General features: G+C 33.8%; 1 protein-coding gene across 4 annotated transcripts in view; it reads left to right on the top strand.

Moving 5' to 3' along the window:
* LOC130442020 (fasciclin-2-like) overlaps positions 1–22,294 on the top strand; it is a 283,194-nt gene that overhangs the window by 232,437 nt on the left and 28,463 nt on the right. For all 4 annotated transcript variants that reach the window (XM_056775975.1, XM_056775973.1, XM_056775972.1 and 1 more), the window contains exons 2-6: positions 13,355–13,548; positions 15,623–15,755; positions 15,812–16,071; positions 16,304–17,375; positions 20,422–20,720. In XM_056775975.1, the coding sequence (XP_056631953.1) occupies positions 13,355–13,548; positions 15,623–15,755; positions 15,812–16,071; positions 16,304–17,375; positions 20,422–20,720 (1,958 nt within the window). The remainder of the gene's footprint in view (positions 1–13,354; positions 13,549–15,622; positions 15,756–15,811; positions 16,072–16,303; positions 17,376–20,421; positions 20,721–22,294) is intronic.

Raw genomic sequence — 22,294 nt, 5'->3', positions numbered from 1 at the left:
CTCGTCTATATGAAATTAAATAAATTGCACTAGTAGAATGAAATGAAAATATTTATTATTGCTTCTCATAGAGGGTCATATTTTTCTTCTTCAGAAAATAGTGGTGATCACATATCAAGATTGGATCATCCCCTATCGTCGTTGGTAATGAATTTAATTTTAGTGACATTAACAGGCAATTGATTTATAGACAATTAAAGTTCATTAACTAGCTCCTCGTTGACCAAAAACCTCCTCCCGACACTTACCAACGAGTTACAAGCTCGGAATTCTTGCGTGGTAACCTTTTTTTATAAGATTACTGTCGCTCAGCAACTTTCTAATTTTTGCCTAAAAAAATACCTTTCTGTGACTGTTGACTGTTTAATTTTAACTGCCGATTGTTGACAATTGACTGTTGACGGTTGACTTTTGCGTATTGCCTTTTATCTATTGACTGTTGACTTTTGCTTCATGACTATTACTCTTATGAAACAATCATCTGAGAATAATTAAAACTCAACTAAAATAAATATTGTAATGCATAAATAGGTTTACCAAGCCCTGGAAAGCATGAACAAAGTCAAACTTGTCTGAACCTCTGAATTTTTCTGAAACTCTATCATCAATTTATACTAATTATTTTTCTAAAAAATCAACAGTGATAATTAAAATATATATGCTACTTAAACCGTCTCCTGTACAACTTTAGTATTTAATTTATACTAGTCTACTTTATAAACTCATTTTCTTGATCATTTTTTCATTAATCATATATAATAAAACGGCATGGAGCCCATTTTAATTTTCTTAATGGAAGACATATTTTCGTTGTATCTAAAACATACTTTCAAAAGAAACAGCATAAAATGATTAAATGATTGTGATAGCTTTCAAAGGTAGTGTATTTCCTTAAAAAATTGAGAATGTGGAATAATATTTTTAATAATATCTAGTTTATTATTTTTCTCTTTTTAAAAATATATACGAGTGTTGCTATTCAAGTTTTGAGATATGGCAATACTGATGTGACTATGTCAAATCTGACATAGCTATAATAAAGTTTGACATTTTCAATGGTGAACATACTCACACAAACATTCATTTTGGTAAAAAAGCTCGTGTCAATTGGTGCTACTTCAACATCTATAAGATCGTGACAGGCGAAGAATCATGGATCTATGCATATTAACCCAAAACTAAACAAGAATCGACTTTATGGGTCTTCCCAGACAAGCCAAATCCAACTGAAGTTATTCGCTTCACTTCAAGTCAATGGTTTGTTGTTTGCCAGAAGTGTTTGAAAAAATTAATGAAACCAATCGAAGAAGACGAATCATTCTCCACCACGACAATGCGAGCTCTCATACATCAGTTCAAACGATAACGTTTTTGAACAGTCAAAACATAGAATTGATGAGTCATCCGCCGTACAGTCCCCCTATTATTCCCGCAAATCAGAAATAAATTACGTCAACATTTTTGTACACCCATAGAAGCGATTGAAGTTGGATGTATCTCAATCGGAATGGCAACTTCGAATGTCACAAATATTATCCTCTATCTCCAGCTTTCAACCACAAAGACACATAGTACAAAGCTGCTGTCAAAATTCATTTCTCAAATAACAATGCATTCCAAATAACTTCCATCCAGATCTCTTCTGATACAATCATCAGTCTCATGCTCGCTCTCGGCATCCATATGTTTAGTGGTTAACTATCATCTTATTTTCTTTAGAGTAGTACCAAACACTTCTTCTCTTTTCGGTTCTGGCATTGGCTATGTATTTTTTACACCCTCTAGAAAGGGCAGCTGATTCAATAGGAGCAAAAGCTATTTCTACTCGAGGACCTTTTCTATACTTTGGATACCTGGTGTATTTTGTCAACTCCTTGGAGTTTGGATAAATCTTCAACTTTTGAAATCCTGTTCCGATAGTTTTTTGCATCATATCTTTTTTGGTGCAAGTTTCGGTAGATCTTCTGTACCTAGGAGTGCCCAATACTTGTCTAAGACTAAGATTCTTTCGGTGACTTCTTATTGTATTCCCACGCTGTAGCGTGATAATGTTGAGGTTAGCCCCGATGAAGTCGAGTTTGTTCTTCAGTTCTACCTGGATTATCTTTCAATTCCCCTTTTTTCGTCTTGTCCACTAAGTTGTTGACGTGGTCCATAAATGAAAATCCTTGGTCTAGGATAACTCTCAGGTATTTGGCTTTGGTGTTTCAAGTGATTTTTCTTCCGTGTTGTTTACGTTATCTTTTGGTATGCTCATCAAGCTCTTTTTCAATTTTTTTTTCTAAAAACGGAGCCAGGTCTAGTAAAAAGGTAAATGGGCAACGATTTCAAATTGATAAGTGCTGATAACATCTTCTAGGCAAAGTTTGGATCCTATAAATGATTTGAGGGTTGAACCAACTTCTTAGTTTTTATTAAATGGCCAAAAAAGGATTTTGAAACAAATAGATCTCTAATTATAGATTCTATAAGATCAAGGAGGTTTTGTTGGTACCAACACATTAATGAAGATGATTATAGAATGACGACCGAGAGAAGATTGCTGTTTAAATTAAAATATAGAATGCAAAAGTAAGTGTAGGAATACACAGTTGTAACAGACAGACAGAACTGGAAAACAATTGTCAATTAAAAGCTTGTGATAAAATAAACAGCGAAAAAATTTAGACCCATCTTAAGATAAGGTGTCAAGAAAGTTCAATTTTGCATAAAATGTATAACCTCTGATTAAGCACTTACAATTTTTTTGAGTCACAGAGAGTTTTTTGTCGATTTAAGTAATACTTTTAAGCGGTAGTTGAGGCTATACAACCCAAATGGAAACGTCAAATTAACTTCTAATCAACTTCTCGGTCTACTACTATAGTTTCGTTCCGTGGAAAACCTAATTGGCTATTAAAAAAACTAATTACGTTTCCAACGATATTTTACCGTCTAAAAGTCGGCCATTAAGAAGAAATTCCATTTGAAAGAATTTTTTGAGTGGCTGGTTAAGAATGTTATGGAAGTATACTTTTTTATCGAAGCAAATCTTTTGTATTCGCTACTTTTCTCGTATTTTTTGACGTCTTTTACGTGCATCGCCTTTAATGATAATTTTTAAATGTCATTAAATCAAATAGAATAATTCATTTGTGTGAAGAAATTCATTGATTTCTCTCCATTTGAATTCAAATTGAGTATCTAGTTAGTAGTAATAATATTCTTCAAAAATTTCACCCTTAAATGAGTGTTAAATAAAACACCTTTATCAGAGTCACGAGGTACCTTTATACAGTTCATATGTAAACAATTAAGATCCGGTTTGTCATCCTGTATGTAAATTATGTGACGTTTCCACCCACAAAATTGCAGCCATTCACAAAACAATAATACCTTTTTGCTATCAATAGTATTTTTTGATACATTTTGATACATTTTTTGATACTATTTTGACATCGATATATTATTTTACGTTATAACCTTTATGTAAAATATGCCACGAACCTTGCTGGGGCGTATGTACCGTTATCACAAGTGTGTGATTTGTCAAATTTTCCCATTTTCCCAGATCAACCACATCCTCATTGAATCCAATCATTGTAACGTGCTTGATATTTCCACTTGACTTTTCACTTTGTTCGTATTGTACGAGTTTACTTGAAGTTAGTACTTCTAAACAAAGATCACATATTCAAAAATATAATTCAATAACATTAGCAAAACCTTCTAGTGACCAAGGTGAGTTTGCTGCTTCTGATAATGAACACGATTATATTCTTTTGGTTGAAGAGGTTAGATTAGTTATTACGATTCCTTTACGAGTTTTGATAAGGAAAGTAACGATGGAACATAGTGAAAGTCTAATCCACTTCCCAGAACACAAACTAGTAGTCGAAACATTATTTGTCAACGGATCGGGGCTGCATCTTCAGTAAACTACAATCAATGGAAATTTCCAAATATATTGTTCAATTAAATGTGGGACATAATCTTGAGAGAAACTAATCGGAAAGGGACTAAGATTACTCAAGCATGAAATAATAAACTGTTATTAGCAAGAGACTGACATAAAAAATATTCAAACCATTCACAGAACAAGAATTGAATGTATTTTTTAGCATTCCAATGTTTAGTGCAGTGCATAGATCTAATAAGAAGTATTTGACTGATATTGCGGGCTGTGTTTTCCCATGTTAGATTCTAAATGCTTCAGAAGGTTTGATAATGATGTAACGCACTTGAAAGTTTGTTAATTGATAAAGCGGCTGCAATACTAGATATTTGGACTCTATTCATTTCAAACCTAGAAAATATGGTATCAAAATGTTTTGGACTAAATGGATAAATATATAAAGGAGTTTGGGTGATTGAAATCGTCAACCAAATGATGGATAATGCACGTATTAGATCTCGTGGCTAAATTGGAGTGGACAATATAGATAAGCTGTTAGCAGGATACAACATAAAACGCAAAACAAATCGGTGGCCTTTAGCAGTTTTTCACAATATCATTGACGTTGCTGCTTTATTAGCATATATGTATTGAGTCTACAACTGTATGGTAAAGATGTAGAAGATACGTTGTGACATTAAAATTACTTGTGAGATCTGCAATATAGGACGTGCTTGGCCAAGAACTAAGGTCTCGATTCCTTCTGGATTTACAACTTCTATGAGTCAGACAAGAAGAGATTCTATGAGGCGTTTCGCATTCATGGGACGTTGCAACATATGCAGAGAACTCAAACGCAAGCAAATACATACACCAATTGCAGATAGCCAATTTGTGATAACCATTCAATAACTCGTCCAGCATATAACACCTGCACGATTGCTCTGTTAAGTCTTCATAATAAATGTTCATTATTTAATTTTTGTTCAAAATTATAAATACTTCTTTCATAAAGGGGTACCTTGTTACTCTATTGTGCGTTTAAAATATATTTTGGTTTCAACAGACCATTGTAAATAGTTGACTGGATGGAAACAATTAAAAATATATCATTTATGAACAGTTAAGAGCTCTCAACTACCTACAGAGCGTGAAATGTACTTTTGTTTAAATTTGAAAATGTTAAAGTCATCCGGATACATCGTCTCTCACATAAGAGTTAATGCCTGGTATGGACCTTTGTACAAGATGGATAATTAGTATGATTCTTAGACCATACAATTACTACTACTTTGGTAGATCAAGTGGTAACAAATCTAAGTGGAATAACATCAAAATGATCTCACGAATTTCCTTCGCCGCTTCTAAGGACTCCAAAGGAATCAAAAAGCAGTTTCTATGCTATTATGGTTCGAAAATATTTATAGAATTTAGAATACAAAGAATAGAAACTTATTTACAAGAAATCTAGTATTAATTTAAAAAAATAATCAAAACGTAGTGTGTATTATCTCTTTTAATAATTGAAATGTAAAAATTACAATTCGGAATGCTGAAAATATTGCAAATGCAACTTTTTTCAATCAAATAAATTTATCTGACAAACTAGCCCAAACATTTAGTATTTCTTTAGACTTATCCTTAGAATCATCTTCAGGACTCTTCTTACTTAAGCAAATTTTGTCTTCCATAGCTCTAAACTTTGAGTTTCCATACACGCGAAAATAGAATCATTAAAAATTATGATAGTAAAAGTTTGGTTTTTCACCCAAAATTCCATACCCATGAATCTTTATGCATCATGAATCAGTTACAAGGTTCAACAAGCTTAAAACAACTTTTCATTATGTTGCTTGAGTCTCAAATTGAGTTTCGCGCGTTTGGTCTGAGTTGTTCTGCTGTAGAGAATAATTAGAAGATGACCCACGTACGGGATGGTGATTACTCCAGAAAACTTTGAATTAGTAGTGAAAGTGATCGGCACCTGAAAACAAAAGAAATTGCAGCACAGACCGGAACTTCCACAAATGCTCTAAGGATCCTATTTGAGTATTTGAATACGACAAACATTCTCATTTCATTCCTGTCTAATATGGTAATCAGAAGTATTTTCTTCTCGGTAAATATTTAGTTGTTAAGTGAGTTTTTGAATGAATACAGAATACGAAAATACTTATAAAATGTAAACTATCAATGGGAGTCAAACGGAAACTAAAATAACGTAGCTTGTTGAAATCAAATGAAAATCAAAAGTTTTTGACCAGCTGACGAATTTAAAGTTTCAAATTATTTATTTGTAGCAAATGTGGGATTCTATATTATATGGTATCATAAAACTGGAGAAAGGTAGTTCAGCGATGCTGAATTTTTTATAGAGCTATTTTAGCGGTCTCAATGGGGGCTATCTGATTTATTAGCTTAGGGAAACGATATATCTTTTGGTTCCGATAACAGTCGTCGTATCTTTAGAGACCATATAAAAGAATTATTCAGTAAGATAAGTTGAAAACTAATACGTGCTATAAACTGATACTCTATAATAAGTCAAATCTCAAAACCGGAATTATACAATGTGGTTTAACGACAAAAATGTTGAAGAGAGAATCTTAAAATGGGACACAGTCATGACGTGATTTAGAAATTACAAAAACTTTATCATTACATATATCCGGAAATATTGATTTTAGCGACTTTGATGCTTTTTTTAGAAAAATTAATTTTTCACAAGTTTGTTCACGTTTTTTTGTAGCTCTTCTCATTCACGTTTAAAAATCAAGTTTAAAGGCTTGTAGTACCACGCCGGCTCGAGCTTCAGCTTGACCGCAATGGATACTTTTGTACATAATGCAAAAAAACCGTACATTGTCGAAGTGATGCTATGAAATGCCACTGATAAAAAAATCAGTTTCTGTGTTTTCTTAACCTAACATCTCAATCGAGGACTTGATATTAATATTAAAAGCCCAAACATTCAGGGGATTCTTTTTGAGTACTTGCTGTAAAATTTCATGAAAAGAAAATAGTTGAAAGAAGAAGCATCTTAGTGTACAGTAGCCTTGGAAAGCGAAGCAGTGTGTACTAGAAAATTATTATGAAGCAAACATACATCGCGAATGATTTTGCCGCTCTGTTTTGGGTAAATTTTTTGATACAACTGCCTTGAAGTAATATAATGCATTATTGTTGTGTTCGATTCCTTAAAGTCAATCAAGAAGATATCCGCGTAGTCTAAAAATAATGTAGCATCACTTTTTTGATGCTTTTCGTGACATTTCCATAGGATTTTCTTTCCGATGTCACTATATAGTAAGAGACCGTAGTTTCATCACTTATTACAATTGATCAAATTACATTTTCGTGGTCCTAGCGCCGAAGCTTTAAATATCGCTCTCAACATTCTACTTGACGACATTTGCAGTGCGTTGAGAATGCGATGCTTATTTCGATGCTCATGCTCTATAATTTCTTCCATTAATTTTTTGTTTTTTGGAATAATTGCCATCACAGGACCTCCCGTACGTGGGTCATTTTCTAATGGTTCTCGTCCCCAACGACCTCAACTCATCATAATCTCATATTTTGAGATCATATTGAGAAAGAACAGTATCAAATTTGTTTTCAATTGACAAAAGTAATAGAGAAGCTTACTATGTATGATTATTAGGGTGCTTTAAAAATTTTTTTTTTCAACTTTTGCAGTCCCAAATGTTTCTATTTGATATAAATAAAACTTCACCAAAGAGAAGCCCTGTAGCTCAACAAGTGGTGGCTATTTTTATTACAGTTTCGCATTTGATTCAAATGAGAAAATTTCATTTTTACTAAAAGTAAATTTACAAATAGTTCACGCAATTTTCTACAAAAAACCATTTTACATTCTTGAAGTTGAGTCTTCGAACTTCGAATTTTTACCAGAATTAATCTTCAGTATTATATTTAATTAATTATAAATTTTAAAAAAGGTTGTTAGAACGTAGTATAAGTGGCAGCAGATTAGAAATCACAGGCAAAAATTTCCGAATTGTACCAAAAACAAACTTGCCTTTGGGGAATAAATATAAATAATAGCGCATTGAAAAAAATATTTTTCTTACATATTATGTACTCTAAAAATTATTAACTGAGGATTTTTTTATATCAAATAGAAACATTTGAGATCGTAAGAGTTAAACAAAAATTTTTTTTGCAGCTTCCTAATGATTATAAAGTACACCTTGTCTAATTTCATTTTGTTCCTGAGTTTTGATTGCGCGTTGTACACACATGTCGATAATTATAATGTTACGAACACTTCGCAAAATGGTTTCCTAGGCCGCCCCTGTCCAGCTACTATGGAATTTTATAAATTTGGCGAATTTGCGCGGCGCTTTTTGGGCAACGTCACATTTTTTATAAATGTCAAAAGCGCCTTTGATGAAGTTTCTATTATAGTGGACGGTTTATTACAGTATTTCTTGTAAATAATTTCTAGGAAAGTCTATTTATTTATTTCGTGTTCCTTTTTGCTCTAGAACTTTTTAGAATTTTATTTAGGTATATAAATGATTTGTGTAATGTTTATAAATAAATTATTATAAGTTAAGTGTAATATATAGTGTGTAAATAAATTAAGAACGTAAAAGATATTAATTCAACTCACAAATAATAAGAGTGTAAATAAATACTAAAAACGTTACAATAAGAATTATTAAATATAGATGAATTGACCAAAATAACTTCCCCTTGACATATCTCTAGACCTATTCAGCTTCTGTTTGTTACACCGCTGGGTTTACAGAGTAATTCCTGCTGCAATTTCTAAACGTTTTATCGTCTTAAAATAATTTGTAGTTGTTAGGATAAACCGAGCAGTACAATGCATCCTTAAATTGCTTCCCGGGGCTTAAAAATGTTTTTGCAGGGAAAAGAGATATTGTCAAAAGGGAAAACACAAAGTCGCTTCCCTTATTTCATGTTATATGGTGCATGACTCCGCAACGTCAGTTTGTCGTAAATCAAGATTTTGCCTTGAAGGAATAGATGAATTCGTGCAGTTTCCTTTTGTTGTATACGTTAATTTATGGAGTGTGAAAAATGCAATTAAGATTAGTTATTAATAAAAATTTTCAGATTGAAACAATCATAGATAAAAGTATTCAAATTCTTATTTAACAACAACCTCTGCAAAGTTTGTTTGTAAAAATTCATCTAAATTGTACCAAATGCTTATGGGAAATCAAAAAAGAATACTGAGCAAATAATTGGAAACCGCAAAATTTTAGTTAGATGGGTGCAAAGATTTCTGAATTTTGAGTAGATATTCACTCACTGGGAAGTTTGCACTCCTCTCCTGCAGCGGTATGAAGAGGAAAGATAAAATATGTTGCACCGAATCTCCACCTCAGACAAGACTTGGACGTTCCACTATATTCTGGTAGTAAGTAAGTAAACGTGCGTCTATGGATTGGAGGAAGAAAAACGAAGGCTAGCCAGTTAAGGCGAAGGTTTGAGACTTGCAGAAGTAATTTTCTCCCTAAACGACGAACGATATTCCAATCTATAGTGCGATATTGCTGCAAGTCAACCCTAGACCACATACAGCTCGGCTTACGGTGGAAACGTTGAAAGAATTGACTTCTGGAACACCCTCCTTATAGTTCCGATTTATCGCCATACGACTATTATTTATTCGGTCCATTGGAAGGTGACTTATTGTCCATTCTGTATTTTGAAATCTCTCCATAACGTTATTTTTATATTTCTCTTCATTTTAAAATCTAAAATTGTCCGGGTAGTAAAAAGTTTATCCGCTCAGATATATCACGATGATTTCACTCGGGAGTGTTGAAACTTCAAAGAATAAATCATAATAAAATATGGCAAAGGACTTTAACACCAATCACCATGTTGATGGGAAATGGATTGCCATTATCCACATTACCGTCTATTTCTTGATTTATGACCGAACCCGATGAGACCAATAAATTTTAAATTCACACAGCATTCAGCTGCTAATGCAGTTTGGTAATTTAGGGGTTCATACACCATTGATTGTAAATTACACCTATTGATATATGTCTTTAAGAAATATTTCAGTATACGTTTTACACGGTTTTATACAATATTTATCAATTTAGAGAGGGTACACGGAGGATTCGATTCTTTCATAAGTCTCATTTATCTAAGGGCTTGTTTCAGTGCCGCTGCTTTTTTTCATTTTCATTCCAAAATTATTATATCAGAATTTCCGCAAAATCTTCCTAGTAGGCGCGTACAATGAGAAATATTGAAATTTTATACCTACTCATACGATGGTGGTTCAAATATAAATAGAAATTTTTCTATTAAAAATTTCATCATCATGTTACAGATCTGTATATAGTCCGTCACACTCTACACAGTTTTGCCTTTTTCGTAAAAATCTCTCGGCTTCTCACGCGCATTCTACCCATCCATTGCCTTCGAACCGCATTTCGCCAAGTGCTTCTTTCAATGGACTAAGTAAATTATAGTCCCATGGCGACAAATCGGGACTATAAGGAGAATGTTCTAGTGTTTCCTAAGCCAATTCTTTCAACTTTTCTATCGTAAACCGAGCCGTATGCGTTCCGGCGTTGTATTGCAGCAATATCGCACTACGGATTTGAAACATGCGTCGCTCTGATCTGTTTTTAGGAGGTTACTATAATACTGCGCGCTCACAGTACATTGATCAGTCAGAAAATCAACTACAATTACCTTTCTCTAGTACACAACATCTTCCCCGCCGATACTATAATCTTCGCCTGAACTGGACGCGCCTTCCACTTTCTTCCTCCACTCCATAGACATGCGTTCACTCTCCAGAATATCATTCATCACTTATCGACTGTGGTCAATATTCGGTGTAATAAATTTTCTCCTTACTTTCATACCGCTGCAGAAGACGCGTGCAAACTTCCCAGCTTGTAAATTTCTGCAAAAATTCCAGTGCAGCCACTGGATGTTAGACTTGTCTAATGTTGATTCTACAGATGATTTCTGATAAGTAATTTCGCTTTTTTATTTTGAGATTTTGAGACACCCTCTATATAAACTTGATCTGTTTAATTTATGACTTCCATTATAGCTCGTTGAAAAATTAAACTATTTTTTATATTCTAAGAATATTTATGAATAATTAGAATAATCTTAACCACTTTTCTTGATTCTAAACATTATATTTACGTTACATAAAAGGCACTAATTATCTAATTAATTTGGTAACCCATCGTTAGTATAACAAAGGGAGTGTGGAGTACTAAGTAATACGTTTAATGGCTCAATAAACAACCATTACCTTGTGACAGGAAAATGCTTCGGGGGTGTAGCTACGCGAAACCGCTATTTCCGAGAATTTAGTTAGTGCCCTGAAAGATATTGTGTTTAACAAATACATATACGGGTTCGTTTTCTATTTATAATTGGAAAGGAATATAAACGCAAAGAAATGTTCATTCCAATTGAATAGAATTATCGCAAAGTTCCGAAAAACGAATGAAAATGCATTAAAAACAACTCTATGAGTAGCTATTATCAATCATTAATAACATCATTTAGCAGCCATCTTGTCCATTTATAGTCTATCTTAATCTTAACATCTTGCTCGGTCTTCGGCATCCAGTTAGAAGACAGTCGTCCTCTGCTTCTGTATGCTTCATCTCTTTCCAGTATTCCCTTCTTCAATCTATTATCACAACATGGTCAGTCCAGTTCCATTTTAAATGTGTGACTAATTCAATTCAAAGAAGGAGCAGACCAAACATACATCGAGGCAGCGGAGGAAGAAAGAGAAAATATAAATGTGGAATAAATCGGCTATAAAGAAGTAAAATAGGGAAAACGGAAAATCAAAATCAACAAAGCGAATGAAGCAAATAAGAATTTTAGATTCAGAAATGGTCAAAGATCTGGGAGAAGAAGGCAAAACATGGATACGCGAGATGATGAGGGGAGCATGGGGTTCAAAACAAATACCACAAAAATAGGAGGAAAATATGCTAATTTCAATCCAAAAGAAAGGAGAACAAATTACGAAAACTACAAACAATATGCCTAATTTCAGTATTCTACAAGATATACACTAGGAGAATAGAAGGAAGACTAAGAGTAGAAGTAGACAAGAAACTGGAATAAGATCAAACAACATTAAGAAACAATAGATAATATGAAAGTATGATAGAAGGACGTTACGAGAAAAGAGAAGATTTGAGAACAGCAATCGACTCAATTAATAAAACAACGCGTGGAAGATATTAACCCATCTGAATAGACAAAGATTAGAAGATTTTATGATAGAAAAAGAGATATAACAAGTAAATCCATGATTATCCATACTAACAATGGATGAAATAGTAAAAAATGTGAAGAAACAGAGGCGCCTACAAACGAAAATAGAATACCTAAACATGATTAGAAGGCGATATTGTAATTATGACAGAAAATCTAAGAACGGTGGAACCAAAATCTAATAGCAAATGAAGAACAAATAGAACAAGTTACAAACTTGAATATCTTGGTATCAGTAATAAGAGAGGATGGTAAGATAGAAGCGGAGATTACGAAGGAACAAATATATGTTATCCATAGAATAAAATATTGTTCAATAAGAAGGATATATCAAAAAAAGTAATAATGAGCGTATAGAATTCAATAGCAGTTCCAACAATAAAATAAATTGTAAACGTAATCGAGATGAAGTATCTAAGAAAAATAGAAGCAAAAAACTAGGATGGATAGAATGAGAAATTAAATTATAAGAAACAATCCAAGAAAAAATAAATGTATTGAACATTTGACAAGGATGGAACAAAATGAATGTGGTAAGCAAGAACTGTAGGAAGAACAAGAAGGGGCAGACCAACAAACATAAAACGAAAAAATAGCAGATATAAGAAAACAAAGGCAACAGCCAATAAATCAAATGATGATTCTGGCACAGGACAAGAAAAGATGAAGGAAATTGGTAAATACATTTCGATTACCCTGGCAAAAGGAGAAATGAGAAGAAGAAGAAAACTGTTTCAATTGCATCCGTAACTGTTGGTTTTCTAAGCAGTTCTTCTTTTCATATTTTATCTCGTAATGTCACTCCTAAAATGGATCTTGCCAAGTGTTTATAGTATAGTATAGTACTTATTTTATTTACAGTTTTTTGTGTCAATGTTAGTTTTTCCGAGCCATAAATCTTTACTGGGATCTCATGTCCCAGATATTTGTAGGATGTTATGTATTCCTTTCAACATCAGGTGGGGACTTTGTGCTAAATTTATCATAAATTGGGTTCATTTCTTCCTAGGATTACTATCTCAATAAGATTCATTACATTTGTCTTGTACATGCAGTTAAATTGCCACACTACACATGTTTACCCATAGTTGGAATTAAATTTTTTCTTTAGAATATATTGATGTTGAATTTTTCTGAAATACATATCTTAGATAACCTCAGATGACTAGTTATAATTATAGTTTCTTATTACAGGTGTCGCTGGACAGGAAATCAAATTGGAGATCCAACCAAATGAAAAAGTTATAACGAAAGAAGTTGGTCGTGCTCTACCTCTAACTTGTCGACCTGTTGTTCCGGATCCTACATTAGTTACCCAATTAGAGTGGAGGGATAAATTCGACAGGAAAATAGATAGTTTCAATAGAGCTAGTCCCATATATGTACTGGTAATATTCAGTCAATATATCGATAATAATATTATATACAATGTGTTAGTGAAACGTATAACATCACTCAAGTTGTGTGACTGACACACAGATGGCGCTTCCATCTTCAAAAGATTATGTATAACTAAAATGACAGCCATTTAAGTGAGGTTACTGTTATTTGCAAACCAACGGACTTAAAAGAATTTAGTGTGTTAATTTATCATTGCTTCTTGATAAAAAATACTGTACAAGCTCAGCAATGGCTTCAAAAGTGTTAAACGGACTCTGCTCTATCGAAAAGAACCATTTGTTATTGGTTAGCTGGATTTAAACGTAGTAGTAAAGAGACCGATGATGGTGAACGTTCTAGTCGTCCAATTGGTGCGTTTACTCCAGAAAACATCAAAAAAGGCGACAAATTGGTTATATATAATCGCGAATTGAAATTGCATGAGACAGTTGAGGCACTAAAGATATCAGAAAGCAGTGTGTTCACAATTATGCATGAACATTTGATCATGAGAAAGTTTTTTTAAGTGGGTGCCGCGTTTACTCATAGTCGATCTAATAACGTGTTGATGATGAATTTACATGTAATAAATTATATTTTTGAGTCGATATGTGACAATGGATACATCACTTCACTCCAGAATCAAAACGGTCATCATCTGCGGGGATTGCACCCGGTCCGTAGCGTCCAAAGACACAACAGTCAGCTGGGAAGGTTATGGCTAAAGTATTTTGGGATGCGCATGAAATATTGATCATCTACTATTTCCAAAAACGAGAGAAAATTAATAGTGAATACTATATAGAGTTGTTAGATCGTTTGAATGGAAAAATCAAAGAAAAACGACCTCATTTGTCGAAGTAAAAACCACTGTTTCACTAAGAAAATGCACCGGTTGACAAGTCGATGGCAATGATGGTTAAATTGAACGAATAACTCTTCGAATTGCTTCCTCATCCATCATATAGTCCACATCTGGTACCCAGTGACCACTGGCTATTCACTGATCTCAAAAAATGTTCAACGGTAAGAAATTCATCTCAAATGAAGAAGCAATTGGTGAAACTCAAGGCAAAAGACAAATCCTTTCACAAGTACGGCATCGGAAAGTTAGAGAACCGTTTGAATGATTGTATTGATTTGAAGTAGATGACATTGATTAATAAAATCTATTTGTGGCAAAAAATGTGTTTTCCTTAGTTAGTCACACGATTTATTGAGTGATGTGTCATATAATTAATAATATGCGTGTTGCGTTCACTTCTCTCGAAATGTTCGATAAATAACCTTAATAACACTTTTCAGAATGAATCTCTATGCTGATGAGAACCAAAAATCGAAATCGATAATGACAAATTACATTGTAATATTCATAATTGTGAGCAATCATGAATTACGCGTATACTACCAGTCAAAAGTTTTTGTTTTGTCCACCCCATAATCCATCAATTGAATTTCAAAATAATGCACTTCAACAAATTTTTCTTTCTTTTTGTTAAGTGAAGGCTAAAACAGCGTCTCACACTCTTTTATAACGTCATAATGAAATTAATGGGTAGCAGTGTGCTAAAGGAGTTTCTTGGAGTAATGAGTAAAAGTTTGAGGTTATCTGGGTCTAAAAGAAGAGTGTTTGTACACAGGAAGAATGGACGTTAGATCCACGTATAACCCCGAAATTAAAATACGGTAAGGACTCGGTGATGGTTTTTGGGGATATTTTAGATGAAGGGCGGCTGTAGAACTGGTAAAAAATGAAGGGATTCTGAAGAAGGGATGCTATAAAAATAATAAAGGAAAATTTAGTACGTTCTGGCCAGCGCCTGATCAGCAAATAACTTAACTTAACACGATTTTACTCTCCCTATCTCAACCCAATTGAGTTGTTATGGGACAAATTGGACAGTAAAGTCAGAAATCAGTGTCCTACTTCCCATTCACATATTTGGAATATAGTAAAAAACGAATGGAACCAAACAGACGATGATTATTTGTAAAAATTGTTTGTTGTGTATCACTCAAAGCAAAAACTTTGGACCGGTAGTTTATCGTTATGATAATAAATTTTCCAATATCCAATTCTAGAACTCACCGGGTGAACAAGGGGCTGTTTTGATCTTCTCCAGTTTAACATCAAATCAAGCAGGAAGGTATAGTTGCCACGCTTTTTATGCAAATACAGAACCACTCACCGCATCAGTAGAAATTAGGACTTACGGTAATGTTTATAATTAAATTCAAATTATTTTTCACTTCTAAACATGTGTATTTCAGAGGATATAAAGTTTGTGGATGCACCCGAGAATCAATATCCTGTCGTAGGTCGAGACTTTAAAGTAAAATGTAAAGTTAAAGGTAACCCGACACCTACCATCGATTGGAACAGAAATGACCAAGCTATTACTACAAACGATAAATACGTTGTAGATACCGACGAATTACTCATTAAAAACGTAACTGAAGCAGATGACGGCGCATATAAATGTAATGCTATTGAAATATCCACAGGACAATTCAAAACAAGGAATATAAATGTAAGATTCTATTCTTATTTTTTTTATATATACAGTATTCGAAAACAAAACGAGTGGGATAATTTATACACAATTAACATCTTATGTTTGTAAAATACACCATTTAGTTAAATTCTATATTCACCTGTTTCAGTTGCTAGACTTGCGCTTTATATATTAAATACACATTCTAGAACTTTTGAAAATCTATAGAAAACCGTGGAATAGAAATTCTATATATAAAATTTTTCAGATTGAAGTTCAAGTACCACCGAAAATCAAACCAATGGACCCCATAACAATCGTAGAGGGTGAAACAGCATCGGCGAAATGTGTAGCTACCGGTAAACCACCACCGACTTACCAATGGATCAAATTGAAGAACCGCGAAGATCTATCAGTCGTTGATAGATTCGAAGTGAAGAAAAACACCGGAGAATTGATAATGAATCGAGTGGAATACGAAAGCGACGACGGTTTATACACGTGCATTGCCGAAAATACAGTGGATAGAGTAGAAACAACCGTTAGAATAAACGTTCTAGTTAAACCGAAAATAATAGAACTGTTAAATATAACAGCTCCGATTAAAACACGAACAGAAATAATCTGCAAAGCGTACGGTAGACCACCACCTAAAGTAACCTTCAGAAAACTGAGCAGAAAGGATCCTTTCAAAGTTGGAAAACAATTGGACGATGATAGAATATCTTTAGAACAACAATCTATTTCAGATCGAGGAGAATCATTCGGTACATTGATCATATCGAATCTAAGTAGACCTGATGATGGTCTTTACGAATGTATAGCGGATAATACTGCCGGTACTGCTTATAAAAACGGACATATAACAGTAGAATTTCCACCTTCATTCGAAAGAACTAAAAATTTACCGCCTGTTTGGATATGGGATAACAAACCGGGTAACTTGACTTGTCTTCCCGAAGCTATACCGAACGCTACGATCATATGGAAATACGGCGACATCGAAATCCAGGATAATAACAATTTTCAAAAAATCGGAAATGGTCCTGCTTCCTATCTCATAGTGAAACCTTACAACGATAAACGATTTTTTACTGAATACAAATGCGTAGCTACCAATAAACTTGGACAAGCCACCAATAAAATATATTTGAAACAAGGTTTCGTACCAGGACCGGTTTCCCAAGTCAAAACCGAATTTATTACAGCGACAAGTATCAGATGGAGTATCATACCAGCTAATCATTTCGATGGTTTACCACTAAGATCGTATACCGTTCGATATAAGCCCGAGAGGGAATTATCGTGGGATTTTGCTAGAAACCACACCTGGAGTTTTGGTAAGTCTCATACAGATAAATTCGTAAACTAGTTATAAATATTTGACCTTAACTCGTACAAAAATCTAGATAAAATGAAGTCAAATGGATCTGTTATTGAAATAACTTTACGAACATCTTTCGTATATTCAACAATGGCTTTTTTGGAACGTCTATTTCAGTATTACCGACCTAATTCGTAGTTAATTAATTTTGATTCGAATCGTTTCTGCTAATCGTTAGGAATTTTTGAGAAAATATTCAAAATTTGTTTCTTAAATGTGAAATATAGCGATAAATATGTAAAATGATAAAGATTCATCCGTTTTTAACCGTTCCCCATACCAGTCCTATGTTTTCTCAGTATAACAGCTAAAAAAACTAAAATAAAATGCCTGAAAATTTTTTTGTTTCTGTACCAGTTTTTTATTATTTTAAAATTGAAATTACTTTACGAACACCCTTGGTATATTCAATATTTGTGTTTCTTGGAACATATATTTCAATATTGCGACGAAACTTGTACGTAATTAACTGTTTTTTGAACGTATAATTTACCTATAAATTTGTAAAATGTTGATACTTTCAATCAAGAACATTTCGCATTGACTATCACTTTACCATCTTCAGTTTCACTACGCATAAATATACATGCAGCGTATATGTGCAAGGAACGGTTGCGAATTCCACTTGAACATCGATTTACAGCCACTTTTTGCTAAAGGTTGCTATAGGTTCTCATATTTTCATTGTCGAGTTTATCTTCTCACTCTGTTTTCTCGAAGCTTGAATTAGAAGTTTCAGGCTCACAGTCACCCAATTGAATAATAGATCTTTTGGACCAGAGAATACACACTTCTTTTCGACATTCATTCAGACTTGATCGAACCTTTCCATATTCAAGCTAAGAACATCTCCTTGGCGATTCCACTCCAGTCCGATAGCCAATGTTGAGGAATCAGTACCACCATCTTGTACACCCGTACTCTAAAATCGAACTCGCATTTTGCACTAGCTTCTGTAGAGCCATTCTTGAATTCGAGAACTTTAGTTCTCGTGTGTAAACTGCATACCAAATTGTCGACATAAAAACTTTTCTTCATTTACTGTCAACACTTTTTGGTCAAATGTTGTCCACAAGACACTAGAGGGTGCACTTTAATTTGCAAAAATGCTTACTGAACCCAATGTAAATGTCAAGAATATGATCTATATAACATTAGTCGCACCCTTCTAGTTGAACATGACCTTTTGACGACTAGGCGATAAGGAAGGTCTCTTCAATGATGTTCAACTTCAACCAATCCCTGGTTATATTCGTGGAAAAGCTTATCGTCATCACTTGACTTACTTTTCATACCAGCTAGGCGTGTCTCAACAAACCCACGGTTTGTAGAAAGATCTAACATCATCTCATTCCTTGCTGACCTTACCCTGTATTTGCCGTTGACGAACTCGACTGTATTCTTGATGTAATTGCGAGATCACAATGCTGCACTTTTTCTTGTTGATCTCCATGAGAATCTAACCAAATTGTGCTCTGACAGTTACTACACCAAATGGAAATACCTTGTGATTTCCTGACCAAATTTTCCCAGCAATATCCGGACAAATAAGGACATTTATAGGTCCAATGAAGTCCTCACTTCAATTTTCTGGTCTGTTAAATCTCTGAATCTCACTAACAGTAGTAACTTGTCGAACGAAAGCAGCGATGTTTCCTTAGTCAAGAGTTGTGAAATTCAAAGAAAATAAATCTTCAAGTTCGTATTTTGTACAAAGCATGATCCTCTATTTCAATACTCCAACCACCAAATAGTGTGTGTAGGAGGTTTCCACTCACAGAAGGGGCATAATCAAGAGAAAAAAGTCAGGATTCTTGATACCTTCCAGATGTAGGGTAGCTCGTTTGAGTTTGGACTAAAGAAACCCAGATGGCGGCCTCTATAAGTGCATTTCGGAAGGCAACGATTGGCGGAGTAGTTAGTCTTAGCAAATCCAAAACAAGCTCGCTTCTGCATCAACACAGCCTTCAATATTCAGATTTTGTAGATCTGCAGTAGTGGTTCCTCAATTACCATGAGACTGATTATCACCCTTTGGAGTTCCACGCTTTCTTCTGTTTGTAAAAATATCATGAGTGCGCCCATATGTCTAAATAAGGAAAACAACAGTGCTGCGTATGAGTTGGATACACTGTTGAGAGTCTCCAGTGCTCTAACCTGTTTTTCTAAACGGTCATAGTATTCAATCAAATAGTTTGAACAACTAAAATGATCTTTAAAATCAGATGAAACCTTGTTCTTGCTCTAGATCCTACGGCTTTCGCTTGAATCAAGTATTGTAACTTGTCTCTATCAGAGAAGTCTTTATCTTGGTCTATACTAGAAAGCTGTTAGCCAAGTGAACTGAGAAATATCCTTAACTGAAGTTTAGGCAACTTGATTCTCATCTTTCTCTCACATAAACCCCTGCACTAGAGACAATATTCGACCCAGGTTGTACCAAAAACTCAACTCGACACTTGGTGGTGGTGTGATGTTTCAATTCATATTCATTAGCTCAAGGAATTTAACTTTAAGTTTCAATCGACGGTTTATCTCAATCAAATCGACGTCTACCTCATAAAAAAGCTGCAGGAGTCCATTGTAAACCTTTATGAAGTTTTACAACTACATGTTTCGCTATTTTTGAAAACATGATTCTTGACGTGTGTGGACAGTTTTTTCTTTATCACACAGGGTCTAGAAATCATAAACTATATTCCCGAAATGACGAACTGTCATCTACCAACTTACCACAGAATGTTTTGTCACGGTCACCAATATATAATAATTCACTATCAAATTAGATAGTTACATCTCGTCGAAATTTATATAGAGCCGAACGGTGTAGTTGGTAAGGTTTTCGAAGTGCTTAACACGGAGATCGAAGATTCGAATCCTCTTTCGAGTGAAGTTTTCAAGCTACTTTTTAAATACTTGATAAATAAAATGAGTTATACAATTTAGAAATTTTTACGTTGTGTAGTTGGTGACTTGGTAGACTATGAAATGTTCAATTTCAGGAGCTCCGTATATATTAGAAGGTCTAATACCTGAAGAAACTTACCATTTCCAATTTGCTGCTAGAAACGATGTCGGAATGGGTGCATTCCAAAACGCTCAATCTGTAACGATGCCCAGGAGATCGGTACCATCCGAACCGAAGATATTGACAGAAACAAATAAGATTAGAGACGAAAATAGCAGTAATAGAGAAGAAATGCTCGCTATGAGTCCTTATGCCGATCATTACGAATTGAGATGGAGTGTACCAAATGATAATGGAGATCCTATAATGAACTATTTTATTAGATATTGCGTGGTAAGTAATTTGATGATTTTTATCATATTCAATATTCAAATTAGTATTGGAATTTATTTTGTACCTATAGTAGCTCAAAAAATTTTGTTAATTACGCACTAAAACGTCATTTTATTATGGTGTAGACGTCTCTTATGAACTACCCTAGAGTTTGGACCAATCCAATAACAAAAATTCTGCTAACTTACAACTCTGGAAATGTGAAACTGCGTCTAGTTACTAAATAAAACACGTAAATCATGAAGCAAGTGGAAGTTTCACATGCTTATACTGGTTTTTACCAGTTATGTTGTGATAATTCTTGAATGGTCACCATCTTAAATAGTTCATCGTGGAGAGCAGAGTCAGGGAGAATACAAAATTGATCTCCTAGATGAAACGTTCCTTTAAGCACCAATTTTGTTTTATATTTTCCTACCATATAGAAGGAAGTTTTTCACTCACAAAAAAATTAATTTTTTATCATTAACAGCATTTTTATAGCGTATGTTGCAGGTATTTTGATAAAATTACATTTCTACCAAGTTCATTCTACTAATTCGTTTCTACAATTAATGGTTTTCGAGTTTTACCAAAAATCACAACTCGTCAAAAATCCCTTTCTGCATTATAAAATAATACTTTTAATTACTGGGAAATGAATTTCGATTTGTGTAGAGACATCTAGTTGCAGTAGCAGACTTTCTATTAAACTGAAAAAATTATTTGAATTAAAAGGGATCCTTTTAATCGTCAGATGTAAATAGCTTGATCCAGCTACTGTGTAAAAGATGGCGTAACTATAATGTAGATTAGAATTTTGAAATTAATAGAAATAATAAAAAATTTACTTACTGTTTGATATTAAATCATTTATTTCACAATTTTAATGTTGTTCTATGTTCTATATATAAATCAATAATAAATAATGATTTCTCCTAAAACAATAAATTATTATTAGTATGTTAAAAAAGTATGAATTTCTAAACGTGCACCATCTAGTGACATTAACAGCAACTTCGAGACACTGTTTATTAACTAAACTGTTTGGTAAATAATGAATATCTTATTTTCCATAAAATGATAAACAATGACTTGTGAGTTGAAACTTGTTTTATTGAAATGTATTTATGAACTAAAGAGTGTTCTACTAGTTATACAGTCGTTAGCAAAGAAAAATCGACTCAGGGGACACCTCTGCAAACGCAAGTCGACAAACAATCTTCAAAATGGCATTAGCTTTAATATGATATAAAATATTGTCTCACAGTCTAACAATATGTTATGATCGGCAACCACCTTTTTTATGTTAATTAGGGGTAATTGTCCCTTATAAAAAGTTATCTACCTTACCCACCACTATCAGTTAGTATGGAGGTTAGAGGTAAGGAGAACCATCTTTGTGCTACAGAAAATGTCCATCAAATTCTTTACGCTAGGGAGGCGCTACTATCGCATGAGTGTAAATTTTAAATGAAGCGACGACTCTAGTCAGTGATTTAAAATTTTTTAACACTACATATTCAAATAAGACGGACGGAAGTCTGAACTGAACGATCATATGATATCTCGTCCGACTTGAGCGCCATTCTGGT

Source organism: Diorhabda sublineata, chromosome 3 (genome assembly GCF_026230105.1).
Source record: "Diorhabda sublineata isolate icDioSubl1.1 chromosome 3, icDioSubl1.1, whole genome shotgun sequence".
Lineage (NCBI taxonomy): Eukaryota > Metazoa > Arthropoda > Insecta > Coleoptera > Chrysomelidae > Diorhabda > Diorhabda sublineata.
Note: the sequence above shows the minus strand (reverse complement) of the source record. Positions and strands in the feature narration are given on the sequence as shown.